The 27,635-nt window shown below is 40.8% G+C and overlaps 2 protein-coding genes across 2 annotated transcripts in view; one reads left to right on the forward strand and one right to left on the reverse strand.

Moving 5' to 3' along the window:
* The window catches only part of usp13 (ubiquitin specific peptidase 13), a 34,982-nt gene extending 17,879 nt beyond the window's left edge, over positions 1-17,103 (forward strand). Inside the window, exons 12-21 of the mRNA XM_071543653.1 lie at positions 1,280-1,433; positions 2,350-2,524; positions 2,690-2,778; positions 3,646-3,768; positions 6,247-6,270; positions 6,701-6,844; positions 12,204-12,373; positions 14,755-14,944; positions 16,109-16,193; positions 17,007-17,103. Coding sequence (XP_071399754.1) covers positions 1,280-1,433; positions 2,350-2,524; positions 2,690-2,778; positions 3,646-3,768; positions 6,247-6,270; positions 6,701-6,844; positions 12,204-12,373; positions 14,755-14,944; positions 16,109-16,193; positions 17,007-17,103 — 1,251 coding nt within the window. The remainder of the gene's footprint in view (positions 1-1,279; positions 1,434-2,349; positions 2,525-2,689; positions 2,779-3,645; positions 3,769-6,246; positions 6,271-6,700; positions 6,845-12,203; positions 12,374-14,754; positions 14,945-16,108; positions 16,194-17,006) is intronic.
* Positions 17,104-25,302: 8,199 nt separating this feature from the next.
* The window catches only part of pex5la (peroxisomal biogenesis factor 5-like a), a 44,388-nt gene continuing 42,055 nt past the window's right edge, over positions 25,303-27,635 (reverse strand). The window contains exons 13-14 of the mRNA XM_071543646.1: positions 26,112-26,269; positions 25,303-25,504 (exon numbers count right to left, since the gene is read on the reverse strand). Coding sequence (XP_071399747.1) covers positions 25,303-25,504; positions 26,112-26,269 — 360 coding nt within the window. The remainder of the gene's footprint in view (positions 25,505-26,111; positions 26,270-27,635) is intronic.

A 27,635-nucleotide genomic window follows, 5' to 3' on the forward strand; every position in this document is an offset into this window, starting at 1 on the left:
TCGTTGAGATCAACAAAACAAACCTCACAGATTCTGCCTGCCTCGCCTTCTCCACAGTCGTCGAAAAAAAACCCTGTAGTCCCTGAGCAAGAACTTGGTTTGTCTGAAAAAGGCCCTCAATCTTTTTTTTCCCCTCTCCCCCTTAGTGTACTTGCAGGCATCTACAGCTGTCTGCGATCTAGATGCTGAGTTAGTTCGCCAGACATAGACAGAACCTGACTGAAGCCACCATCAGCAACTTCTCGAATACTTGCCCAGAGTAAAATTGTAACTCGTGTATTTCTATAGCCGCTTAGAATAGACGGGCTGGGCTGCCTAGAGGCCGCCATGCAAGCCGGTGTGTTAAATCGCACTGCCATCCCTCATCATGGTCTTCAAATAAACACAGCCGAAACCTCAATGACCCCTGCTGTTCAGAAGCGGTGAGATGACACGGAGGCTACTAAATACTAGGATACTAAAATGCCTGCGGCTCTGAAAAAAAAGATGTAACACACTCAATTATGGAAATATGGCTAATTGGAGCACCGTTTCTGTTTTGCGATTTTCCGAGTTGCAGAGTTGCGTCTGCATGATAAATGAGTGTATTAAGAGATCTGGGTCAAACAGTGGTTGCGCTGTTGTAATGCCAGGCAAGTGTAATAGACCACAGCAAAGAATAGCATGTAGATAGAGTTGCATTTCAAACCTAGGTCTGTCATGTTTATATCTGTAGCTTGAGTCCAACATATTCTAATAGATTCACTGATATGGTTTTTTTGCAGGCCAATACCAATATTTTTGACTTGAAGCTGCGAATAGACGATATTTTGTGCCGATATTCAACATGTTTAATTTTGATCATTTGCAAGTTTTCAGTGTTGACCCCAAAATTGTATTCTTGTTGGTGGGGAAAAGCCTCTGAAACAGCATTAACACCATGGGATGCTAAAACTCTTCTTTGAAACCTGTGCTAATCAGATTGTTATAGGTGGCTTGGCAGCTCTTTAAACCCTTGAACTCTGATTTCCCCCTTAAATTTTCCCTTAAGTAGCTTCATAGTTAGAAATGTGTGTTTCCATAGTGAGAAATGTGTTTTTCCATATTGTTTGACAATGTCACATATTCTGTATCCACTTGTTCCAAAGGTTCAGAAACCTCCATCATCTCAGTGGTGGACCAAGATATCCAATATATTATTATTATAAGGCCAGTATCGGCCCAGTATATCGTAAACCTGATATATGGGTCTAACCGTATTGTTGATATTCAAACCCGCCCCCTCTTGCTGTCTCTCCAGAGGAACAGTGCGGGTTCGGAGAATCCCAGCGACGTCTTCCGCTTCCTGGTGGAGGAGCGTGTTCAGTGCTGCCAGTCCCGCCGGGTGCGCTACACCCAGCGGGTGGACTACCTCATCCAGCTGCCGGCCCCCATCGAGGCCGCCACCAATCGAGGTAAAAGACCCCCCCCACACACACACACACCCCCACCCACAGCTGGAAGCCACAGCTGCTGTTGGGCCGGAGCAGCTGGCTCAGGTGGGATGAGCCCCCGGGAGAATCAGCAGGTCCTCATCTGAAAGGGCATGGAGGGTCCTGAGGTGCTGGATCGATAGTGAAGCAGAGGGGCGTCTGTGTCTAACAGCAACTGCATATGACTTTGATGATAATGAGTATATTCTCATTACAAAGTCTTGGTTTGACTTAATACATACCATGGCATCCTATCCTATCCTCACTGTGTGTTGGCTGATTGCTCTTCAATCATTAGTTGAAAAATGGCAATATTTAAAGGTTTACATTTTTAAAAATCAGTGTATCATTGTCAAATTAATTGTGATACCTTGTTATAATGACTGTAAACAAATGAGACCATGGTGGAGACGACTGGCAGCCTCTATCTCACATCTGTGGTATTTTTAGTGCTAATGTTTCTCAAAATTAAGACCACATTTCCCATAAACCCCTGTTGCAAAGAGGATGTTGCTACTCTTCTCTCTGGCGTTTCTCTTTCAGTTTACTGCAGAGGATGTTGAGTGATTTTTCCCATCAGTCTTTCATTCATTCCACCATCTGCTATTGTGAGAAACTCTGAAAGTTTTAGCTCTGTTTTTCTCTGGAAGAACAGCACACTTTCCCATGAAATTTGGCCCAATGGCACACAATGTAAAATGCAGTGTAGAGGCTGCCAATCTTGGTTGTGGCCTTGGTTTACAGTAATTACACTGTCTCAAAATTAATGTGGTAATTATTGATGTAAAGGTGCTCCATGTAGCACCTTTAATTTTGAAATTACTGGATATTATGGAGTGTTGTGGATGTTAACCCTTGTTATATTGCATTATATTGCATTATGTTTGCATTCTACCAGAGGAGCTTCTGGCATACGAGGCCAAGAGGAAGGATGCAGAGGAGAACATGCGGGCCCCTCCGGAGCCGGTGAGGGCCCGAATCCCCTTCACCGCCTGCCTGCAGGCCTTCACCGAGCCGGAGAACGTCCCCGATTTCTGGAGCTCAGCGCTGCAGGCCAAGTCAGCCGGAATCAAGTAAGCAAGGCCCACCTGCACCTGCAAGGACTGTTCTACACCTGCATGTCTTTACATCATCTCACACCTTTAAGTTCTAAGCAATGGCCTTTTTAAAAGTTTTGCTAGTTTCTTCTAAATTCCGAAGACTCCTTTTTCTCTAAATGTTTGTCCCTTTCTCTCCAGGACGTCCCGTTTTGCCTCCTTCCCAGAGTATCTGGTTGTGCAGATCAAGAAATTCACATTTGGGGTTGACTGGGTGCCAAAGAAACTAGGTAACTGACTGAAGAGCTATCTAACTAAACCCACAACACACCAGTTAACTGAATCATTGTTGTAGTGTTTCTCAGTACATTGCATATAACTCATTACCTTCTTCCACATTGGACTGTGGTCATGTTAGCAATATGGCTTTTGCCGAGATCTAAGAGGAAGTAAAAGTGTCATTGATTGTCTTTCATTACACACCAACTTCTCAGAATGTGGCGACTCAGTATTATTACTGTTTTAATTCTGTGAACACCCAGCAGAGGGCAGCATCACACTGTGATTCAAATATTTGGCCACCCCAACTATTGCTTCACCTGTGCTTTTTGAACACACCATCTGCCCCACCTCTCACCCCACCCATCCCTGGAAAGTGCTGTAGGGGTTTGACTATTAATAGGTCACAAAACTTCAAAATAAATTTCTGCAGCATCTTAAATTGCAGAAAATTGCATTTCACATCACAGCTGGCAAAAAAGTGTTTGGACATACTGCATCTAACTGTACATTTTTTGTGGCTTCTTTAGAGCTAAATCGTTTTGCAAGGTCACTAGTGACAAATAGCCAGTACAGACATTCACAAATCATGATCTCTTTTAACAGTCAGGCTGCCTGAATGAGATTATCATTTTGGTAGCAACTTCATGGGCTTGAATCCTCAGTTATATTGTCACACTTTCCCTTACATACCCTTTCCCTCTTCAGTGTGAACTCTGAAGTGTAACTGATGCATGGCACAATCCAAACCTGAAGAAAACCCCTGAAAATTCTGTCCTAACTGAAAAAAATGAGCCCATTTGCCCCTAAACCTGACCTGAAATGTGTCCATGTGTTCCTATATTGACTTTTATTTATGTCCATGTGTTCCTCTATAGACTTGGCCATAGATGTCCCAGACTTCCTGGACCTGAACAGGCTGCGGGCCACTGGGCTTCAGGCGGGCGAGGAGGAGCTGCCGGACCTCATGCCTCCCATCGTCCTACCTGAAGACACCAGAGGTACAGCAGTGTGTACAGTGTGATGGTTTAGACCCAAACTAGTGGTAATTTCATCTTAAGTACAGTGTCACATTTGGGACCACACACACATTTGTGTTAATTTTCAACAAAGCATATGTTAATAACAACCAGGGTTTTTTTTCAGAGGGCATTTTTTCCCTCTTCATCTGATTTTTGGGAGCATTTTGGTTGTTTTCAGGGGCAATTTTTTAAACTATGAAATAATACACTTGCATTGCATATTTGCAAATAAACACTCAACCACAAACCACAAAGATTTATTTTCTTACTGCTGGAAACTGGCAGCAGGCCTTACAGAAGAGCGTGGTGCTGTTCTGTCTCTTCTCTCTCTGTCCCCAACCACTTGTTTTTTATGATATTGTTTTATGTTTTTGTTGACTCAATGTTTTGTGCGGGGTCGGTATTTTCTTCTGCTGCTGGCTGCGTGGTGCCAGCATTTCCTGCTGTTTCAGGCTGCGTGTTCGGTAGTTTCTCACCCGGAAGGCTCTGCAGAGAATCCCCTGGTCATAGACTCCCATGAATCACCTACGTTGGCCTGCGGGGTATTTGCATTCATGCGTGAATATTTGAAAAAGCTATGAATAGGATGAAATGTAAAAATGGTCCTCCTAATTATCGGCAGCATTTTTTGCCCCCTCATTTTTAATTTCACAGGCATTTTATGAACTATCACAGGCATTTTGCCCCGAGCCCCCGTTAATTTCTGACCCCGATAACAACACATGTTGCTATTAATATATGTTGCTCTGAAAAGTAACCCAAATGTGTTGTTCCAAAGTAGCTCACTAACATCCGCTTCAAGAGTGGAGGACATTTTTGTGACAGAGTCAAATGATCCGTGAAATTCTCCCTAATATTTGATATTTTGCTCTAGCCCGCTCAGGTTTTCTCTTTAGGGCTTATTGAATGGATTCCCATGGGAGAGCAAGCTCAGTCAATTACTGAAAAGTTGTCGTCTTCACACTCTGGCTAAGCTTACTAACTTATATTGATTAGATGTGGTCCCCATGTAATACACTACCGTAGACATTGGGAATAACCCAGTGGTTGGAACATATGCTACCAAGTGGATTTTGGAACACAACCAGTATTGATGTTTCCTTTCTACACACTTTGTTGCCTAAAGGATACAGCTGGTTGATTGGTGATATTCTCAGCATTAACTACAGTGTGGCTGAGTATTTCTGTCTGCCTCTCGTTCCAGCTGCCAAGACTTGGACCAGCCTCCCCCTTCTCTCTCTCTCTCTCTCTCTCTCTCTCTCTCTCTCTCTCTCTCTCTCTCTCTCTCTCTCTCTCCTCTGTCTGTGATCGTAATTCCTATTCCTCCGACTCCCCTCCGTTGTTTGAGAAGTTCGGCTACATCACGTTATCGGTGTACCCCTTAATATTTTAGGAAGCGCAAAGCACAAAGTGTTCTGTACTGTGTTCTGTATAGAGACACAGCTGGGTCTTTCTCGGAGCTGTACAATGTTGTTGCCTCTTAGGACGGGAAACTACTTGAATTCAGGACAAAACGGAAGTTTGAAGATGTTTGTCTGTGTACTACTTCATATTTTAGCATTGAACGCTGTGTCCTGGGAAGAGTGCAAGGTCACTGCTTCAGTGTCTTCTTAGGACTGTGTACAGCACCTCACACATTAAAAAGGCCCTTTCTTTGAGCTGCAGCAACCTCGCTTAGGCAGCATCACATATTTACCTCTGACAGCAAAAACCATTCAGCTATCTCTTTTCAGAGGACTATATGAATGGATGTGTGAAAATATGTATGGGTTTCTTTGTAAGTACGCTTCCTGAGATTGGAACCTGTCCCTTGTTGATTTACCTCAGAGCATCACTTTCTACAGAAAAAGGGGTTAAAACAAGTGTGTAAATCATGGTTTAAACAGTAAAATGAAAGGGGGTGAAAAGAGAGACCATTGTTTTTTTTCCCCCCAATACATTTGCTGATTTATTTATTTCACATTTATATGATGAGCTTCGTCAATTTCAAATTAACCGCTGGTCCATTGTCCGCTGGCTGGTATCAGCAGCAATTAATCATGCCTTGGTCACCCTTCTGTCTCCCAGCAGGCTTCAGTGCTTCTCACTGATTACAGAGCGCCACACAAATGTGTTTTCCTTTATGCTGCTTGAAACGCGTCATTTCCCATCAATTACAATGAAAGATTTTGGTATTGATGCAGAAGAAGAAACACAGGTTTGCTGCTCAAAGTGATGACTTTCATTACTTGGGGTGGAGCAAACTTGGTGTGATTGAAGCTCGGTGTTGCCGACCTAAATTTTGGAACATTCTGTCTAGGATGATATTTGTACATATATCTTTAATCATTTCACCTCCTCAGAAGTTAAAGTTCTGTATTGCCAAGCACATGAACGAAACTTATGGTAGTCAACTAATCTCACTGTGTGCTATCACCTGAAATAAATACTAAGTAAGTTGTACTTTCTCTCTTTCAGATAACTCCATGAGCTCCATAGACTGTGAGTATTTAATTTGTCTTCTCAATTCCCCTATACTGTCTGTATGAATATGTAACCCATTTATATAAATTACAGCCATGGAAAAAGTTATTTTGGGCCCCAAGCAGTAGTGACAAATGCTGTAGAGCTGGAAGTCTGACCATGTTCACTTCAGCAGGTGCTGCAGCTGCTCTCACAGTGCTGAGGCGCCTACTTCCACACCAAACTTTATTTTTCAGTGTGGCTCTGCTTGTTTTAGCCCGGCTCATTTCTCTCCTTGATAAATCCCTCAATAAAGAAACTTCCTCAAGGCAGATTCTTCTCTGGTCTCCTTATTTAATGAGGCCCAAAGAGAGAAATCTGTTTGGTTGTGTAAACTGGAGGGCTACCGGAAAAGTTGAATAAGCAACTGTGTGTTTTAGTTATTGATGTTGGTTTGTCGTGTCCCTAGCTCCTGAAATAGACGAGGCGGCAGTAATGCAGCTTGCAGAGATGGGCTTCCCGCTGGAGGCTTGTCGGAAGGCGGTCTACTACACCGGCAACATGGGCCCCGAGATGGCCTTCAACTGGATCATAGCCCACATGGAGGAGCCGGGTAAGGCAGCCACAGGAGAGCACCGCTATGGGCAGATAAATAGACAGATAAACACACACGTACATATTTAATATTTAACTTCTACATTTAATTGACGTCTTTGTCCACTTACAATAACCGAGCAGGTAGAGGTACAGTGCCTAAACCTATTGGAATACTTACAACTTACAACAAAGTCAAACTTGCCGGAAATAGAAACACAGCCGAATGCGTCGCCTCATACAATTTTGTGTGTACTTGCTGCGGCTTTGTATTGTTTGTTTATTTACACTCCATGCCAGTGAGGTAGCCGTAACTTGGGAAAACTGGAAATAGCGGTGACAAAACTCAATGACGGCTGCGGTGAATGAGCGGCAAAGGTGGCTGAGGGAATATGAGGCAAAGTTATCATCGTTAACGAAAACTAACTAAATAACGAAAACTAGGTGTGAAAAAACATTTTCGTTAACTGAAATAAAATTAAAAACGAGGCTTTACAAACTAACTGAAACTGTATTTTGTGTTCACAAAACTAACTAAAATAAACTAATATCATAGAGAAAATGTCTTTAGTTTTCGTCTTTGTCAATTTATTTCATACATAAGCCTAGTATTTTGAATTTTTGAATCTCGCCCCTGACAAATACTCCATATTACAAAAAAAGACTAAAACTAACACTGAAACTAATAAAAACTAAACTAAAACTAAGCATTTTCAAAAAATAAAAACTAAACTAAACTAGCAAACCCGCTTTAAAAACTAATTAAAACTAAACTGAAATTGAAAACAAAAAGTCAAAACGAAATAAAAATAAAAACTAATGAAAAATGCAAAACTATAATAACCTTGATATGAGGATTTAGAAACCATTTAATCGGTCATAAAGGTGAAGATATTCTCTAACAAGTACAGTAAGCTGAGCTGATTTGACCACGCAATGTTATATAAACAAAGGCAATGAATCAGGAAAGGAAATGGAGATGCTTTTCCACAAGGCAACACAACCAGTCATGTGATATATTAGACCTATCACAGACGGTCACACAGTGGGGGGGTTGATGGGTAAAGAATTCAACGAGTTTGGCCGTCAAGCCTGTACTGACTGAGGAGTCTGAATCAAATGCAGCGCTTTGTTTTTTCTGCAAAAGCCTCCTTTTGTCCGCATGAACCTGCTGAAATTAGTTTTTGCAGCAAGTATACCACCCCCACTTTGATAGGACACATGGCTGTCTCTAACGGACACACACACACACACACACACATGCACACACACACACACACACACACACACGGAAACATGACATCTCTGATTATACCACTGCATAGAGATAAATCAAAAGTTAGTGATTATGTGTGTTTACCACACAGGACTGTGGGCCTGTGTACTGGGTGTTTCATTGTGTGTGTGTGTGTGTGTGTGTGTGTGTGTTTGGATGTGATGCATGTATGCAAGTGTGCAAGTACGCTTTGTGTATTTGTATGTTTGTGCGTGTCGGTGAGTAAGACCATCACCGAAAAAACAACTCGAGTGCATCAGACTTTGACTTTGTTTCTCATAGTAGAGCCTCAGCAGTAGTGATGTTCCCCTGAGGCGGTGAGTGTGTGTGTGTGTGTGTGTGTGTGTGTGTGTGTGTGTGTGTCAGTTTGATTCTCCTGGTTAGCTTTAAAGCCCCACCCCCCACCCCTCCCCCTTCCTGTTTTTAAATGGGCCTAATGCACCCGCGAAATGGGCTGCGTTCAGGCTCGATAACATCAGAAAAACAGGCTGTTCCTCTCTGTTTCGCAAAGGTCTCTCCTCGTTTTACCCCCAGCGCGCGCACACACACACACACACACACACACACACACACACACACACACACACACACACACACACACAATTGCCCATTATTATCATTTTTTTACACCTAAGCTTTTCAATGAATCATTTTTAGATGCAGTACTACATAACATATTTGCTTATTTTTTGACTGAATTGGCCCTTTTTAAGAGATGCTACATTTTCAAAGCTAGACATAATCCCTAAATGACATCTTTTTGTAAGAACTGCCTTTCCAAAGCACTCCTCACTGTCCACATTGCTGCTGGATGATACCTTTTCCCCAGCTGCCAGCGGGACGTGTTGTGCCTGCAAGACAAACGTCTCCCTGTGGCATAAAAACAACGGTGTGATGTGCAATCAAAAGGACACAAGACAAGGATTCTGAGATAGAGACGGTGCTGAGAGATAAGTGGTACCCATTTTCATTTATGGCAGAGGACAGTAATGAAGGCTGTGTTTATGGCCAACAGCAGAGTAATTACAGCAGGGGTGCCCTTGTACCCGGGTTGGGGTCAGCTCACTTTCAATTCAATCAGTTAAAAGTGTACAAAGAACAACAACTCACTTGGAAATTAGAGGTTCCTTCATTCTCAGTAATATTATATTCACTGACTGACTATAAAAACCTTTTTTATAGCAAAAGTTTTTCAGTTTTCTAACCCTTTCCCCCCATATTTTCCCTCCTAAGTTTCATTCCACACCATTTGAAAAAAAGTGACACCTACTGTTACAAAATGGTTCATAGCACAAAATTAAATTGTTCGTTTTTAGAAGATAGTAGGTAAATTAAGTCCATGCTTAACAAAATGAAAAATATACACACTTTTTTTTGCGACCAAATGTTTATTGAAATGGAAACACACAATTTACAACCAAAAGCACGACTTGTTTGAGTTTAACAACAATAACAGAGGTACATACTTGAAAAATAATCAATAATTAGATAATAAAGATAATAAAATAAAAGAATCAATTTCTAACAAATACAGTGATATTATAATTTACATACATAAAATCCACAAGGTACCAAATGCAAAAGGTAAACAATAAGTAATAATACAACACCAGAAGAGAAGAGAGCACCACCCCCCCACCCACGCCCCAGGAATATTCACACTCACACACACTCACATTAGGGATGTTCAAAAACATACACTCTCAAATATTAGATTCTCCATATTCTAGAGATACTGAATGATGAACTTGAGATAATTACTTTTTCCCCAAAATTGAAATTCAGCCTTTTCATTTGAAACCCTTCATTTGTTCTAATACAGTGGTTCCCAACCCAGTCCTCAAGGACCCCCTGTCCTGCAAGTTTTTATTCCATCTTTACTCTTGCACACCTGATCCCACTGGGGCCTACACACTTTCATGCTGCTCTGTTCAGGTAGATCTGTCTCTACCAATCAGCATTAAGACCTTAACTGGATCAGGTGCGCAAGAGTAGAGCTGGAACCAATACTTGCAGGAAAAGGGGTCCTTGAGGACTGGGTTGGGAAACACTGTTCTAATACATTCGACTTTACATATGACAAAGCCAAACACTCCCTTTGCACTTTTCCTCTCTACTTCCCCCTTTTTAAAGCCTGAAATATTAGATACTGCCTTCACTCATATTTTTGTCATTATTTTGTTTTAACCTTTATTTAGCTAGGGGAATGGTGTGCTTAATAGACTCTTTCTCAGTACTGTCCTGCTTCACATTCCTACATTTACCCATGTTTATACAGAAGACATTATAAGCACTCTTCTTGAGCAGTTAGGGATTCAAGTGCCTTGCTCATGGGTTCCTCAGCTGTAGGTCTAACTGTGTACAGCGTTTTCACTTTACTTGCACGTATTCTCCAGCCAAATTGGAGATTCAAACTTATAATATTCTGGTTTGTATCTCTGCATGTTGGTGCGATACTTTCCTCAGTCTTTTACTGGTAAGAGTATAACTTTGATTTCTGCACCAAGTAGTTTTTAAAGTCATTCAGGGGAGTTGAACCCTAAATGATAAAAAAAACAACAAATCCTGCCGTCATCATGAAGGTAATAATCATCGCTGTCTGAAATGGTTTTCCTCCCACTACTGAGAGGTCAGGACTCGGCAGGGTGGAACATTGAATACCTCCCACCTTAGCACTTTGTATCGACTCTCAAAAAGTGGCACATCGTTGCTGCTCATATGTCCAAAATGTCAACTCTTCAGAAACTAAGAAAAACAGCTTTGCTTTTAGCTTGATATCAATGCATTTTGACATGTTTCAATGGGTTTTGAATGGGTTTCATAAGCCCAAGAGGTTGGAGAAATTATAGAACCCATAGAGAAGCATGTAACCTTTCAACTGAAGTGAAAACCTCAAAATAACCAAATTGGAGTCACACTGTTTTCACACAACAGTGATAATCTCTAACTTCCCATTAAGCCAAATGCTTTTAACATGTAACATCTGATGTAGTATTGTGATGCACATGGCAGTTATTACTCCTTACAGTAGCTATAAGTACCCATTTGCTTGCCAATACTGTTGTTAAGCAAAGACTAGTTAGTCTAGTCTAGTTATTATTATAATAATTATAATTATTGTTTAAGCTGGTAAAGTTATACTTGTAACTGGTGAAGTTATACTTGTTCCATAAAGTTATGATGGAGAAGAAAGATCTGTTTTTCACTTCCTTTGAAGTTTAGGAAATATGTATGTGTGTGTGTGTGTGTATCAGTACAAGTCAATTACCCTGTGTGTGTATGCATCTAAACAGATATATCTCTGTGTGTACGCTCACAGTACTAATTACTGTGCTCCTGTTGTGAAAGCTTGGTGGATAAAGAGCTTTGACAGGAACATGCCAGAGGGAGCGTTTGCATGACATGCTGTTTTTCCTCTAAACACTGCAAAGTATCCATCCAGAGTGCTTCCCAGCATGCACATGTGTGTGTGACGGTGTGTTCGGCAGTTGTATGTTTTATGCCTGTGTGCAAATTATTAACAGGGTCAATTCTAGCAGAGTAGCTAAGTAAGACTCCAGCTTCCTATGAAAAATTGGACTTGTGGACTCTGAGAATGGTTACCAGTTCTGTAGATGTGTTTTAGCAAAATGTAGTGGGTATTTTCACATTTTTCACTTTTTAATTTACATTAGTCACCACCTTTTCACACATAAACATAACTAGCAAAGCTTTTAAAATAGTTTTAGTCTAGTTAAAAAAAAAAGTCTAGTTCAAATGGTGGATATCTTGTTTCACAATGAGCATCTTCAAGTGTGATCTGCAAGTTGTCAGATCGATAATTACACACTGACGACTTTCTATCTCAAAATGTTTTGATGTACAGGAGGCATCTGACAGCTTTGTTCTTCTTTTATCACAAACCACAACAAAGGAGTGAACAGCCGTCTGAGGTTTTGTGACTGTAAATTATGGTTATCATGCTAACTTTCACTTCCAAAACTAAACAAAAAAGAAAACAAAAATATATTCTGATTGTGTTGAAAATAAATGGAGAGCTATATCATTATTTTCTCTCTCTCTCTCTCTCTCTCTCTCTCTCTCTCTCTCTCTCTCTCCCCAGACTTTGCAGAGCCTCTCACTCTGCCCTCCATGTTGGATCTGGGTCCCTCCTCCAGCGACACCCCCATGGGTGCCGCCCCGCTGGCCAACTCGCCCCCCGAGGAGAGCATCGCCATCCTCACTTCCATGGGCTTCCCCCGCAGTCACACCATCCAGGCCCTCAAAGCCACGGTCAGTCTGCTGTCCGCCGCCCTCATGTTTCCACTCCCATCTACTGATAAATTTGTTTTATTCCATTAGCTGGTACTGAGGTGACGGCTTTTTTCTTGGGGTCAAAAACTGACTTTTATTCTGTCTTCTAGTAATTTATTTTTCTCTGCTAATAATTAGGTCAGTGTAGTTTAAGTAATAATCCTCAACATCTTCATATAAATAAATGTCAGTTTTGCTCCTCTCGATTGCAGATTGATATAACACACTAGTGATTCAATCTATACCCAGTTCATAGGTAGGTCTTTCCTGATAATAATCCTTTATTGCACAGGACGTGATACGTGATTTTACGTTTCCAGCAGCAGCAACAGCAGTTTGTTTGTAATAAACAGAAGAAGAACTGGGTAGTTAGCATGAGCAGCGATAGCCAACATGGCTGAACAGACAAAGAAAAGAGCGCCGCCTACAGAAGCTCAAACTTCATCATCAAGAAAATCCAAGGAAAAAGACGTTGCAGTACTTAGGACACACTGTTTGATTGACAGGCGATCTGTGCAGAAACACCACAGGAATGAGCGCTTAGCAACAAAGATGGAGACAAAATAAAAAAAAGAATCTCACAGATTGTCACTTTAATTAGTTTATTCAACTGCACGCAATCACAGAGGGAAGAGAAACTGTACAAAAAAATGTGCAAGGGCCTTTATAAAAACATCTCACCTCAAAAGAAAGGGGAAAAAATGAAGAATACAGCTGTCTTGTATAGCAGAAACTAAATGAAAACATGAAACTTACCTTACAGTCATGTACTAAATCTCTCATACTGATGTGACCTACTAATTTCTAAGTTCTAAGGGCAGACGGAGGGCGAGACGATGAAAGATAAGCTCTGTCCGTCATAAACGGGCTTGGCTGGCCTACTTGTTGGCTGTCTATACTGCAGCTTTAATAGGTCCTGCATGTCCTGAGCGATTAGAGATGTCTGCTCTACATGCTGTTTACAAATAGTCCCAGCATACAGAGGCCACTGCTGATGCAGCTCTTCAGGTCCAGCAATATGATCTGGATGGGTTACAGTACAGTACATGTGCAGCAGTTTTATTATCTCCTCAATCAACACATTTGGAAACGGATGTAAAACGCACCAGAGCATCGATCCTTTATGCATGATGTATCAAAGTGGATGCGGTGGCAGCAAAGTCACCGGCTGTCTGTTTTGAAATGGCCCCCGATTCTCTTGTTTCAACTTGCCCCATCAGCAAAAAATAGACCAGCAGACCATTAATACGCCACTGAAATAGACATCTGGCTTCGTTGTTTATCATCCCTAATGCCTCCAAACTCGCTGCCATCCTCAGTGTTCATAGAGGGGGAAAAAAATAAACACATATTCCTCATGAGGGGAGCGGAGGTGTGAAGCAGCGAGGGGTCTCACGGCCCGTTTATTTATAGCCCAGAGTCAGGAGGAGGAAGTGTTCAACCTCACTGACCTGACTGGCAGAGACAGAAAAAGCAGGCGGCGTCACCAGCCACCCGAACCCCCGTCACCCCCCCATGTGCTCCTCCAGCAGACATTCCCCATGAATCACGCCTCTATTTTGGATTAAAAGCAAAAAGCCGGGTGGGGAATTTCCCCCCTCGATAAATATTAACAGATTTAACCATATTTAGCTTAGCCTCTTTTTTGGGGAGTCATTTTCTTTTTTTATTTAAAGATACAACAGAGACAGAAAAAACAAAGATAGAACATGGAAATCAATAAGTCAGGTGAAGCTTTTTGTGTTTCAGTTACTAAAATAATATCGTTTTGTGATTAAAGATGACTGGTGTAATACATTTGAACCTTTGTAATGTGACTGTAAGAGTTCATAACAGTTTGGTCAACTGAATTAGTGTAACGAAGCTACAAAAGCAGCAACATAAACTATTCTTTAACTGATAATTGGTGAAATTCTTGTTTTTCTTGATTTTGGCGACACTTTTGGTGATAAGCGGTCGTTGTTTTGGTGTTTTACACTCAGTGTAGGCCCAACATCCTGTAATAATAAAGACTGTAGACTGAAGCTTTTTATAGTTCTGATACCTTTTAATATTCTTTCCAAAAATGTTTTTGTTGTTGCCTCCGTAAGCATAAAACGCATCACAAAGAGAGACCCCTCATTAAAAAAAAAAAAAAAAAAAAAAAATGATCTGGCTATGGGACGAATCATTATTGTATAATATCAATCAGCGATAGAGTAGCAAAACAGATATTTGTTTATATGAAAAAGTTTTGAATTATTAGTTTGAATTGAGATTTCATCATTGACATATACCTGCAATTTGTAATTTGTCATATATTAAAGTTGTACATGACCTGTGTTGGCTAACGTTTGGGGTGCCTGCCACTCATCTTTCAGAACAACAACCTGGAGCGAGCGCTGGACTGGATCTTCACGCACCCGGAGGAGGAGGAGAGCGACGCCCTGTCAGACATGGCCGACACCGAGCCCAACGACAACGCTTTCTCCAACGCCAACTCACACAGCGACTCCACGCTGTCTCCGGACCGGGACACGTCAGGCCCGCGGATCAAAGACGGACCGGGACGTGAGTGGCTCCGCACGACTCTGACTTTATTAATTATTACCCCTTTTTTAAAGGTGCGTTGAGTAATCTATGACTTAAATCGACCTCTGCTGGAGACTAGTAGGAATTGCAACAATCTCGACAGGTACAGCAGCCTGTACTTGACACAAACAATGAAGTCACATTTTTACAGTCGAGTGTAGTATATAAAGACTGTAATAATAATACTTCTTTGTCATTTGCTTTTTTGGCTTGAGAACAAAATGTCTTACGATGCCAAGCATTAAAAATTGAACTTATCGCTCCTTTAATCAGACAAGTTGGCTAAGAATACATTCCTGTTCACAGCAGCAGCCTAGGGAGGGAAGGTTACACACACACACACACACACACACACACACACACACACCAGGGTAAGAAATTAACTTTCTTTCAGAGGGCACATTTTGCCCCCTCATTTTTAATTTCACCGGCATTTTATGAACTTTCAAGGGCGTTTTTGCCCGGAGCCCCCGTTGGTGTCTGACCCTGAAACACACACAGTCACCGCTGGGAGAAACACAGTCTGGCGCTGCTGGGCACCGATCCGCTCCACCACACCGGTTCGGGCCACAGCGTCATTAAAAACAAATTATTCAGGGGCTTTTTAACTCGAATACTCCTCCAAATACAATGCACAGTCTAATGTTGCATCTCCACACTGTAAAAAGTGTCCATCTTAACAAGTCTTTTAGTCTATTGTTGAGTCCTAAAATTGTAATTTTCTTAAAATAAGTGAAGAAATTGGCCAATGGGGTTAGATAATTTCACTTGTTTCCAATGCAAATCAACTTGTTTCAAGAATTTTGTAGAATCAAGCGTCATTTTTTTTGATAGTAGTGCAGTGATCTGCCTTGTTTCAAGATACTAATTCTGAAACAAGTGAAACTGCATTGGAAACAAATTGAGTTATCTCATCTCATTGGTAGAGAATTTTTAATATAAGATTTGAAGGCTGGATATGAGACTAAATGACTTGTTAAGATGGATGTTTTTTTGCAGTGCATATCCTTGTTAACTGCTATTTGTAATGTAAGTGTGAGTGAATGGCTGAGATAGATGTGAAACCACTTTCTGTGTTTTAAAATCTACAACACTGTGATGTTATTCTACATGCAGAGTGACTGGTTTGATTTCCTTTCCCAGGTTATGAGCTCTTTGCCTTCATCAGCCACATGGGAGCATCCACAATGTCCGGACATTACGTATGTCACATCAAGAAGGAGGGAAGGTGAGTTACATACTGCATTACATCATACTTCATATTCAGTCAGGTTTACTCACTGTGGTTCAGGGAGGATTTTACTGTTTGTCAGAATAGAAGAGTTTAAATATTGTGTTAAGGGCTTCCTTGCTCGTCTTCTCTTCTCCTGGGATGTTTCACTGTCAAATCAGTTATTTCCAGAAGTGGATTTTCTCAAAAATTCTGTTATTGACAAGCTTTTGTTATCAGAAGTCTGAAAAGAAATTCAGAATTGTAGTGTCAGTCTGTTTTTTTTAATGGATTAAATGGAAAAAATAAATTGACCCCATTTGTGCTGTCCCTGTAGCAGTTACTTTTGAAAGATGTGATGTGAAGCTCGACAATTTGCACATATCCGAATTTCATTTAAATTGTATTATTTTAGTAAAAAAAAAAATTATTCAACTTTTGTTTCACCGGGAAATAATTTTCAAAATCCAGTTTCCAAGGGAAGAGCTCTTAAAAACAGGACAATAAAAAGTTAAAAACAACATCAAAGCAAATTGATCGCTTAGTGACATGAATGCATGGAAATCTGCATTCAGTCTAGACTACAAAACAAGTACAACAGAGTCTCTTACAGTATCTAATACATCTTTGATCAAGCATTTAAAGTGGTCCAGCTGAATTTAGAATTTGAGCTTGATTTTATTCTTGAAGCTGCTTCCAAGCTCTTTCACCAAGTTTAGTAAAATTCAATCATGAGATCTTAAAGCATACGTGTTTGTAGTTTACCATTCTAACAAAGAATTTAAATAGGTTTAATGTGCTTTTTCCTCACGTATTCTCCCTTCCCTGCAGGTGGGTGATCTACAACGACCACAAAGTGTGTTTGTCAGAAAGGCCTCCAAAAGACTTGGGCTACATCTACTTTTACCATCGACTCTCTAGCAGTTAGACTGAGCTAGAGCCCCGCCCCCCAACCCCAACCCCCTCTCCTCCCTCCCTCCACCATGCAACCTTAGAGAACCGCAGCCTTGCAACCAGAAGACTGGAAGACAACTGTAACAGCAACAACAGCTACAGTGGAAAACGATGGAAATAACCACTTAGACCAGCCAGTAGGAGAACTGCTCGCCTTATCACGATGTCATTGAGGAGCGAAGAGGAAAATGTTCAACACTGCTGTGGTCGCAAAGGGAAAGCAACGTGCTTTTGTGCAACTGTGTTATTATATTGTGCTTTAAATGTGTATTTCAGTGTTTTTCTTTTGTCTCTACAGTGTAGGTACAGAGGGATGTGTGCAATGTCCATGACTGGAGTGCTGTATACACAAAATAATGTCACATATCAGATCTTATTGTTCCTTCTCTATGCCTTCAGCTACTGTGCCAGTATTTTTCAAAGTGGTACGTTTTATAAATGTATATTGAAACGGCAGTGCCTCACTGCCAGCCCTGAAATGCTCTGAACTGCAACAACTGCAACAACAAACAAGGAATTACTGTGCTGCTGGTGGCTTCGCGTTTTACTGTGTGGCATTGAAATAGACGAGAGTCTTCTTCACCCCCTGGGAAACTGAAAGGACATCAGGAACTATAAACATGTTCAATAGCATGTTTTAGTTGGACAATGCCCAAAAAATTACCAGCATACGAGGGAGAACACCGGAAAAACAAAACGACCCTGCTGTGATGGGCGCTTACATAGAAGCCCAGGAATAGGTATTATTATATTTATTATCTAGACCGGAGACCAGTTAATCATCCCTGATTGGCTGAATGACGGGTCAAATCTGAGGTCATTTCAGCTTTCAAAACAACAGTATTTTTTTTCCTTCCCTGAAAGCACTTTTAGACTAAGAGATTATTTCAGATCCTGCACCTGATGCAATAGAACTAGAATATTTATTCACCAACTACAAGCAAATGAATGTGGTCGCCTAAATTTCAACTGCTGTACTGCTGAACCGGTTTATCCTTGAAGTGGCCGTATAAAGTCTATAAAGCGATTACAGTATTGCATATAATTGCTGCTTAATATGAGGAAAGCCATGCCTAATTTAAGCTGGCTATCAACCATCAGTGTACATAGAGTTTATGTAGAAGTCCTCAGTCTTGTAGTGAATTTCTGTACAAAATATTTGCATCGTACACAGTATTTTTCCTCAGATGCGACTGGCCCACTTTGACAGATTTAGACCACTAACAGTTAAAAAAAATGAATGTTTTAGTTGAACCTTACAGGTGAATTTGACCTGTTGCCACCTATTACAGATCGTTTAATGTATGTATGCATCTCAACACTAGTGTTTTCACCTCTATAGCAATATGCACTACAACCAAATCTCTTCTCGAACACATGATGAAGGCCGTCTCTCCTCTCCTCGTACTACTAAGACATGGTGCAGTGCTGAATGTATAACTTCACGGTGCTCACTGCAACCAAAGCCTGTTCCTCAGCTTTAACACTCTGAAACCACGTCAAAAAACACAACTGGGCCTAAAACCTTAAACTGGACTCTGTGCTCTAACTCAGTTACTGTGTTCATCACATGCGGGACAGGCTCAGCGTAGATTGCATGTGCTTGTTTTGTTAGATATTTGTGAACGTACAGTCAGTGGCAACATCTCAACAGTCGGGTGCACACCCTGGTTCTAGTTATGGCTTAAGACTTCATTGTATGTTACATGGAACTTGACTTGAATCTGGTTTTGTTTGTTGCATCTCAACAAGGCAGAGCAACATTACATGGTGTCAGTAAGCATTTATTGTTCTGTTAGGAAAACAAATTGAATGAATTTTCCAGTCATGCACTCAACAGTGTACTTTTGGGTTCGTTTTAAAGGGGAGTTCTACTGAAAATTGACTCTCAGGTTCTGCAAAAGTAGACGCTTTCTTAAAATTTCTTAAAAGTTTTGGAGTTTTGAGTTGATTTTTGAGTTGCTAGCTCTCAAAATGAAAGAGATGGCAGTCTTTTGACATTGAATTGACATGCCTTAGAGGGTTGAAAGATATTTTTTGAGAGATACTTTACATATTATGAAAGGAAAAAGTGCTGGATCATGATTGTCCTTCTTTCAACAATCTGAGGTTATGCTAGTTGATAATGTCAGTTAAGTAATGTGTGTCTCTTTTATTTTGAGGGCTAATCATCTTTACGGGCAAAAGTCTTTCTGGAAACCTTCAGGACAATATCTATTTTACAGAATAAAACCTGATTTTCAGTGGCGTTCCCCTTTAACAACGCTGCCCTGAGGCTTCTCTGAGGGAAGCTTCATGTTTTTCTGTTGTGTGGGAAGAAGACCGCACCTCTTGACTTCTCATCCTCATCAGATACTACTTGATCAACTTGCTGTAGTGTTCATTGCCTATGCAGCGGGGAAATTCTCAAAGGTCTCTCTCTATGCAAGTCTTGTGTTTCTGCTGTTCTTTCCCGGACAAACCGTTTTTCTCACAGAAACCGAATAAGTAGAATGTATCCTCTCCTGTTCCACGTCAGGGTTTCTACTGCTCCTTGTTAAGTTGCTTTACTCCGTTAAGTGACAGATGACTTCAGATGTTAGTTCTTTATTTCTCAGCACCTTTGTTCCCCCCCCCGCCTCCTGCGCTTCATTACTGTGGATCGACCCAGGTCATATCTATTAGGTGTTCTTGTCTTTTTCGTTTTGTCTCAGCTTTCCCTCCATCTCGGTCTCTTCCACTCTCTTTCTCTCGGAGTTGTGAAAGGTTAACGGTTTAATTTGTGTCACAAAACGCCTTTTTACTGTCAGCATGTGCACTAAAAGTTGACATTTAGTCATTTGGATTGTACAATTGTACTTTTGTGAGTTTTATCCTCTTTTTCATTTAACTAAATGTCGCAATGGTTCTTCACCTGTTTTTACTCGATTGTGTTTCCTTTTTGCCTTTTTGCAAACAAGTTTGTGCCAATTCTGTAGTTTTCATTACATACAGTTTTCCTGAAGGGATTATTTTAAGTTGACTTTTGTAATGTATGTATTTATCCAAATATTGCTTAGGATACAGTATTCTAACAGTATATGTGAGTATCTTGTGATGACAGTAAACCCAGTGGTGCTGTTTACTTGCAATGTTTGGATAATTCAATAAACTACACCTTTGTTGAGACTTGGTACTGACGCTTCATTCAGAATGAAACTGGTGAAATCTCTTTCTTCTAGAAGTAAATAAGACACAAGAGCATAGAATATATAACAAGAGTTTATTTTAAAAGATTACTTTCATATTGTATGTTTCAAAGGTGCTAATGCGTTTCTTGTGATTAATTATACAGGGAGAGTAATATGCATTATAGGTGTTTCAGTAAACTAATAATTACAGTATATAAAGTATATAATTTCTAAGTTCATTCTTTGCATCAAAATATCATTTTATTCATACAGGTATGTTGGATAGATAAATAAATAAACCAGAATAAACAGCCTTTGTACACGTGGTGAATTAGAGGAGTGGGTACTAAGAAATGTATTGTACACAAGATATACTGATAGCATTTTACACAAACCCCAACTTATGAAGCATTTATCAGCTATAAACTGTTTATAAACGCCTTATAGAGTGTAGCAACTTGATTATTAATGCATGAAGGCTAAGTACATCTATAACTTGTTCTGTGCACATTCACAACGCACTTACAAATGCTTTATAAAGCATTATTAATAGGGACATGTATAAATAGTATTGCACACATTAATATACATGGACATAAGTGATAAAGTAATGTTTTTTTTAACTGGTGAGGTATTTTATAATACATTTGTTCAGTATACTCAAGGTCTTTATAAAGCATTTATAACCATTTTAACTATTAATAGTTTACAGTAGCTTTATGAATGTGTGCATAACAATTTATAGATATTTTGTTAAGCATAGGTACTCTGGTTTTAATGCTCTACAAAGCATTTGTTAACTAAAGAGATGCTTTATAGTTTGGGGTTACTGCAAAGTGTTATCAATACGGTTATAATTTGTATAAGTCATAGTTACAAAATTACAGAAGATAGCTATGATCGGACAGTTGTAGCCATGTATTCAAGCTTGTTCAAGGTATCGGCATGTGTGGAAGAGTCGCAGTGTAATGCACCTTACACTCCGCCTATGTGAGGAAAAGCATCTTGTGTACAATATGTACTGAATATACTGTATATACGCCACTTTTTGTCAAGGTTGCAGATTTTAAAAGTGCATTGTAGAAATATTGCGAGGAAACTTCATGATATATTCCATTGTACAAGTCAGTGGGAGAGAAAGAAAGCACTTCCATGAACTTCATGCATAAAAATGAAAATGGCATTTGAAAAGAAGCGTAGAGGATCTAGCATGCGGTCAGCCTCGACGAGTTCTTCAGGAGCATGCGTTCAGCTAGGTCGTCTCACCTGAGAAGGTACAGTAGGTTCTACAAAAGGGAATTTGTCATCAGGCATCCTATCTCAATGCACTGCAATATAGTAGTGTACATAGTAGTATTGTAGAGTTAGCCAGCAATTTAAAAACAACCTTTTAAAAAAATAAGTTTTTCATTTTCTACATAACTACAGTATCATCATTTGAAATGCAAAAAAGCAAAGGCCTACAGCCTCATAAGAAAATTAGAGTTATTTTGGAAATCACAAATTACCAGACATCATGTTTTGAGCTTTGTTCTACAGTTTGCTGTTGACACTTAAGACAGCTGGGGGGACGGGGAACATGTAGCGTTCAGATTTACAAATGGAAGAATACTGGCCCAAACAATATCTCCCTCGTCTGCGCTCTCAAGCATCTTTCAGGGAATCATTAGAAGTGGATTTGGTCAACGGCTTACGAAGAGGAAATAGTTGACTAAGATGGAAAGCTTGTCTTGGACTTGCTGAGAATCTAATCTGTTCCAAATGAAATACCCGAGGGACGTGTGCCCAGAGCTGGCCCAGTGTGTGGCACGCACTCCAACTGACTGGTGGACACCAAGGGAGACAAACACTGGGCTAAAACAGAGATGGGCTGCACACCTACAGCGTAGATGCAAAAAATCTAATTTATTTAGGCATTCAATAACAGAATCTTCCACAGCATAGCACAGACTATAAATATGATCCACAATGCAAAAAATGACAAGTTGTGATTTTTATCTTGTTTCCAGACCTATCAAACTTATTTTGTGATATTTTTAGTAAAAATATCTCACTTCATTGGCAGATAGTCTTGCTGGTTTCAATAAATTTCACTAGATACATGCCAATATGGCTTCTTTCAAGAAATCATCATAAAACAATGAAGAAAATCTTGAAACACAAAACTTTCTCCAAGACACTTTCACTTTTACCAAGTTAATGACCAGAAACAAGTTACATTATCCTGAAGAAAAAAAAGTCATATTTGTTGAAACCGGTAAAATTTTCTGCCAGTGCAGTAAGATGATTTCACTAAAAAAAAAATCCTAAAATAAGCTTGATAAGTCTGGATACAAGATAAAATAACTTAAGTTTGTCAGGTTTTGCAGTGCATGTTATGTCAGGTTAGATACTGTGACAGCTACACTGTCTAACACTGGATTTATAATCATCAAATCTCTGAATAAGTGAATAAATTTGCAGAACCACCTCTGCTTCCGCCCAGTTGCCTTTTCCACTGTGAGTCCAGTGTGGGTGAAAGCCTTCACAGGCTGAGGCTGCCCCTGATGCAGATTGTTAGTGGCATGCACATATGTGCTGTGTCTTAGTGGGCGCCGCTGGCTCCTTGATCTATTAAACATGGCTGGCCACAGAGACTCTGTGCCAAAGACTTTAAGTATCTGACTGTAATTGCTACTGAGCTGTTTCAATCTGAAACATCCATTTTATAGGTCGTTTTGAAGTCTTGGTACCAGTGATTAACTTCCTAATTTAAGTTGTTCCATAATTTTTGTTCAGTCTTCTAGCTGCCCATGCTAGTCGGGTGAGTTTTCTTCTCAAAGGGCAGAATAAGTCCATCTAAGGTGAGTTTCAAGGAGAATATATAGAGCGGACCAGAGAAATAAAACATGCATCTGACAGCGAGCCTTGATGCACAGCAATGAATTTGGTGGGTGCAGTCGAGGTCAAAGCCACAGTGCCACACCATAGGGTTATAAAACACGAAAGCTACACTTAAGGTGGATGGCAGTTTTTTTTGTGTGTGTCCCTGCTTTTGCAGAATCACTGACCATTAACTATTTCTCTCTTGACAAATAACGCTCAGTTTTTGTTCTTCCACAGTTTTCTAAAAAAACACTCTTATACAAACCATGACATCAAAGCTGTACAGTTTGGAAGATGAATGGCCCTATTCCTGGTCTCTGGTAGACCCTGATAGCGTTCTTTCAAAGCACAGAAACAGCGCTTCCTTTTGGTCCACTGAGTCAGACAGGGGCAAATTGACAATTCAGAATGGCAACATAAAACATGACCTTTTGCATAGGATCCTAGAATAAAACCGACTCTCTCCACCCAGACCGTGGACCTGCCAGTTTAACGCCGTGGTGCTGAGCTACAGTACAGTGGATTCAGTTACTCTCTGTTGCATGGCTAAGAACGGTGACATTCATTTCCCAGAGTGACTTTCAAACTAGCAACAGTGACGCTAATAGACTGCTGAGGCCGTGAGCCAAGAAGCACATTTAAAGAGAAAGCACTGTAATCTGGAATTAGATTTTTCATACAATCATATTTTTCTTTTGGCCTCAAAATGTGATTTTTGTGGATGCAAGCCTCACAGATAACTTAATTTCATTTCATCATCATAATGTGAATTGACTTGACAGGTAAAACAAAATGGTCTGTTATTATGTAAGGCAATCCTTCCAACCTCACATTAATATTTTGACCATGCATGATGGCTAAGGAGAATTGTGTGAATTAATTAGATGAGTTTCACTGACTGCGAAGGTGCAGCAAAGATACAAATGGTTGTATTAGAAAAATACCCGAAGCTCTTTCATGGAGCTTGGCTTGCAGCTACACATCCTTTATATGTAATGTCATTATATTATAATTTAAGGAAATGGAATTGCAGAAAAATGAGTGTGATGCTTAAATCATGAAAAGACTACTTTGAAAGTCATCCCAGATGTTGAAACAGAGCTTGTTTGACCTGTATGATTTTTCATATGAGGAAGTTTGAAAGTTTTTCAAAAGAGTAATGACGTTTTTTACAGATCCACATTGCCCATCTTTAGTGTGCATTTCTCCAACCAGTCAGGATAAAGGGAATAGAGAGGAGAAGTGAAGCGAGGAGCCAAGACCAACAAAAAAAAAATACTTAATGGTTCAGAAAGCCTTCAAGTTCAGAAGACGCTGCAGTTATTCAAGGAAATCAAAACCAGTCTGAAAATGGCTTAGCGTTTTGTTGCCATAAAAATAGTGTAAATAAATATTGTTGTTCGCATGCATTTGAGTAAGGCTTTACAACCTGGCTTGCACATTCCACTTGGATTGAGGAAGTTATCTGTTTGTTTGAAGTGCAAAGGGAAAACTTCTAAAAGTATGTTAATTTTCCAACAAGAATCCGTTTATGAAAATGCTTATTCATGCAGTGTTATTATTCCTCATTGAAAGAGGATGAAAACAAGCCAGGAACAGAATTTGGAGTTCCAGGTCATATGGTGTAGTCTTTATCGTCTGCTCACTAAATCCTTCCTTTAGGATGGTGAGACAGTCTTGAGTCTTTGAAAGTAATTGGATAATGAAACCTTTTTTTTTTCTACAGCATCTAAGGGTTTCTCTGTGAGATTCTCTGTCTGTCTGTCTGTCTGTCTGTGTGTCTGTCTGTCTCTCCTGGCTCAGCTCTGTTCCACTGGATGAGTCAGTTTTTAATTGATGTGTTCTCTAAGGCATTGCTCGTACAATCTTTGCCCGTCCTTGTGCTCTTCAGGGAAATCACAAATTGCAGTGCAAATCCATCACAAAGTAGTCACTTCAAGCACTTGCAGAACCTGTCCTCAGAACTGCTCCAAGGTACATGGGGGGAGGGAATACAACAACTTTGACTGCTGTAGTTATATTTAACGTGCAAAGAAAGCACACTATTGTCTCTAACATTAGACCCAACTCTTTCTGATGTGTGTACACTTTGGGCTTTTGGCTGTTGGGAGGGGAATCAGAGCTCGGGAGAAGGGGGAGACGTCATCGCCTCCCGCTCCTCACATGTCTAGGTTGAAGGCCCGCATGAGAAGATCCAGGTCGCCGATGTTTGCAGCCTGGAAGAGTTCGGGCTGGTCCATCATGGAGAGAGCTATCCTCAGAGCGGCCCAGATGTTCCCGGACATCACCTGGTGGGACAGCTGGCGACTCCGGCTTTTCCTCTGCAGGCTTAAGGCCGTCAGGAAGTTACTGGCTGCCTCTCTGAGGGACCGACAGAAACTCCAGTCAGTTTTGTTTGGAAATGCTAGATGGGGTGAGCAAGCTTGGGAGGGTTTATCCTGCATCTATACTGTACAATTATGAGCAGTGTCCTGGTCTGTGTATTGTAAACCTTGAGTTCACACAAATATGACTTATAGTTCTACTAAAATGCATAATACTTTCACCACTTCCATGCTTGTAGATTTTATAACTGCTCCATAACGCCCACCACTTTTGACTCTTGTTCATAGATGCCACCCTAAACCAGTGGTTCTCAACCTGGGGGTCAGGACCCCCCCAGGGGCTCGTGAGATAATTATGCGGGGTTGCGAGATGATTTATGGGATAGGAAAAACATATTTCTACAAATTTATTATCATGTCTATTTTTTTCTCAAATTTTTGCTTTTTCTTGTGAAATACTGAATCGTTTTCAGGCTCTAGGCCTCAACCTGAGAAGATGTGAGGAGGCATCGCTTCATTTGAAGGGGTCACGAGCCAAAAAGGTTAAGAACCACTGCCCTAAACCATTCTGCTACACTGCATTTTACCAAAAGTACGAACTTTATCCCAGAGTCTCCTATAGCCCCGAGCTGCCAGTCACCCACCTGTGTGCCCCCAGGTTGATACAGCTGATGCCCAGGTTGTAGCGGGACCTGATGAACCCCGGCTGGAGCTCCAGTGCTCGGGTGTAGGCCTCCACCGCCTCCTCGCTCCGGTCCCCGTTCGCCAATGTGGCCCCCAGGCGGTTCCACAACAAGTAGTCCTGGAAGGAGGGGGAGTGGAGGGGGGGTTGAGGGTGGTGTGTGTGTGTGTGTGTGTGTGTGTGTGTGGGAGGGGCATTGCCATTGAGGGAGAACACAGAAGACAGTTTGTTTTGAGTTGAGATGATGTGAGTTCATTGTGATGTGTGTTGTCATATGCTGTCAGCCTAGATAATGTAGCCCGGCTGCATATTTATGGATGCATTTGGATTTGAATATTCGATGCATTTAGGCCAAAATTTCATCAGCAATGACTGCAGATGACTCGCTCCATATGTTCAGTCTGAATTGCAAACTCATCAATTCAAGTATCTTCAAGTCTGCCGCTTGCTTGCTTTCCACCTATTCTTGCTACAATACAGTATTGTAAAAACCCTATTTCTTTATCTAACACTTCTCTACTATGCATAACTATTCTAAGGATACATCTTATATATTGTTGTTGTACATTTGTTTTCTTTTTGACCCTTGCACTCCTTGATATTGGTCGCTGGTAATGTTGCAAATCTAGGAAGCTTACTCTACTGTTGCACCCATTGTAAGTCGCTCTGAGCATCTACTAAATGGCTAAAATGTAAATGTCAGTGTTAATAACTGTCAGACTAGTCAGATTTCAAAGGCAAAAGCAGGGGAGCTACAGTTGTTACAGGTAAAAGCAAATATCATAACAGCACCAAAGCTGAGGATTACAGTTATGGAAAGCCTGAACAAGTAGCCGCCACTGTCTTTTCCAGAGAAGTTATGAGAGCCTGTAAGTGAAATAGAGCTGAATAATCCTGGCCGCTCCTCAACACTCAGCCCTGGATCTGCGGTGACAGCATGACAAAGCATTTTTAAAAGAGCAAGCTATAATTTTATCTATCTTTTGGATGCTACAAATTACTGGGAAGTGTTTTGGAGCATTACGCTGCTCCCTGTCATAAACTAACCTAACAATTGCAAGGATCGTTTGAGGAGAGCTCAGTTACGTCACACAGGGCGTCCTTGGCTTCGTTTCCCACCTGGAGATAGACAGGCGCACACAGAGGTCATGGTCTGCTACAGTATGGGGGTCCTTCATCTTTGACTGAGCCTAGCAGCGGGTTATCATTATCTCCCTTTGTGATCAGAGCGTTTTTTCCAGCAGGGGAGCAGATATTACCAAGTCAAATGTGGGGGGGTTGGATTTACCAGTGAGTAATACGCCTACCGGCCTGGGACAGTGCTAGGAGGAGAGAGACTGATTTGCATGCAGCAACGGAGGAAGAATATGTTTGTGATCCTGTGTATGTGTGTGTGTGTGTGTGTATGAGTGTAGGCGTTTGTGTGTGTTCTAATGTGTGTGTGTTTGTGTAAGTGTGTGTACGTGCACGCTTTTGCTAGATCATA

The sequence above is a fragment of the Centroberyx affinis genome, unplaced genomic scaffold, assembly GCF_046629955.1.
Source record: "Centroberyx affinis isolate AG114_WGS23_722 - 3 ecotype Tasmania unplaced genomic scaffold, CSIRO-AGI_Caff_v1 ptg004359l_1, whole genome shotgun sequence".
Lineage (NCBI taxonomy): Eukaryota > Metazoa > Chordata > Actinopteri > Beryciformes > Berycidae > Centroberyx > Centroberyx affinis.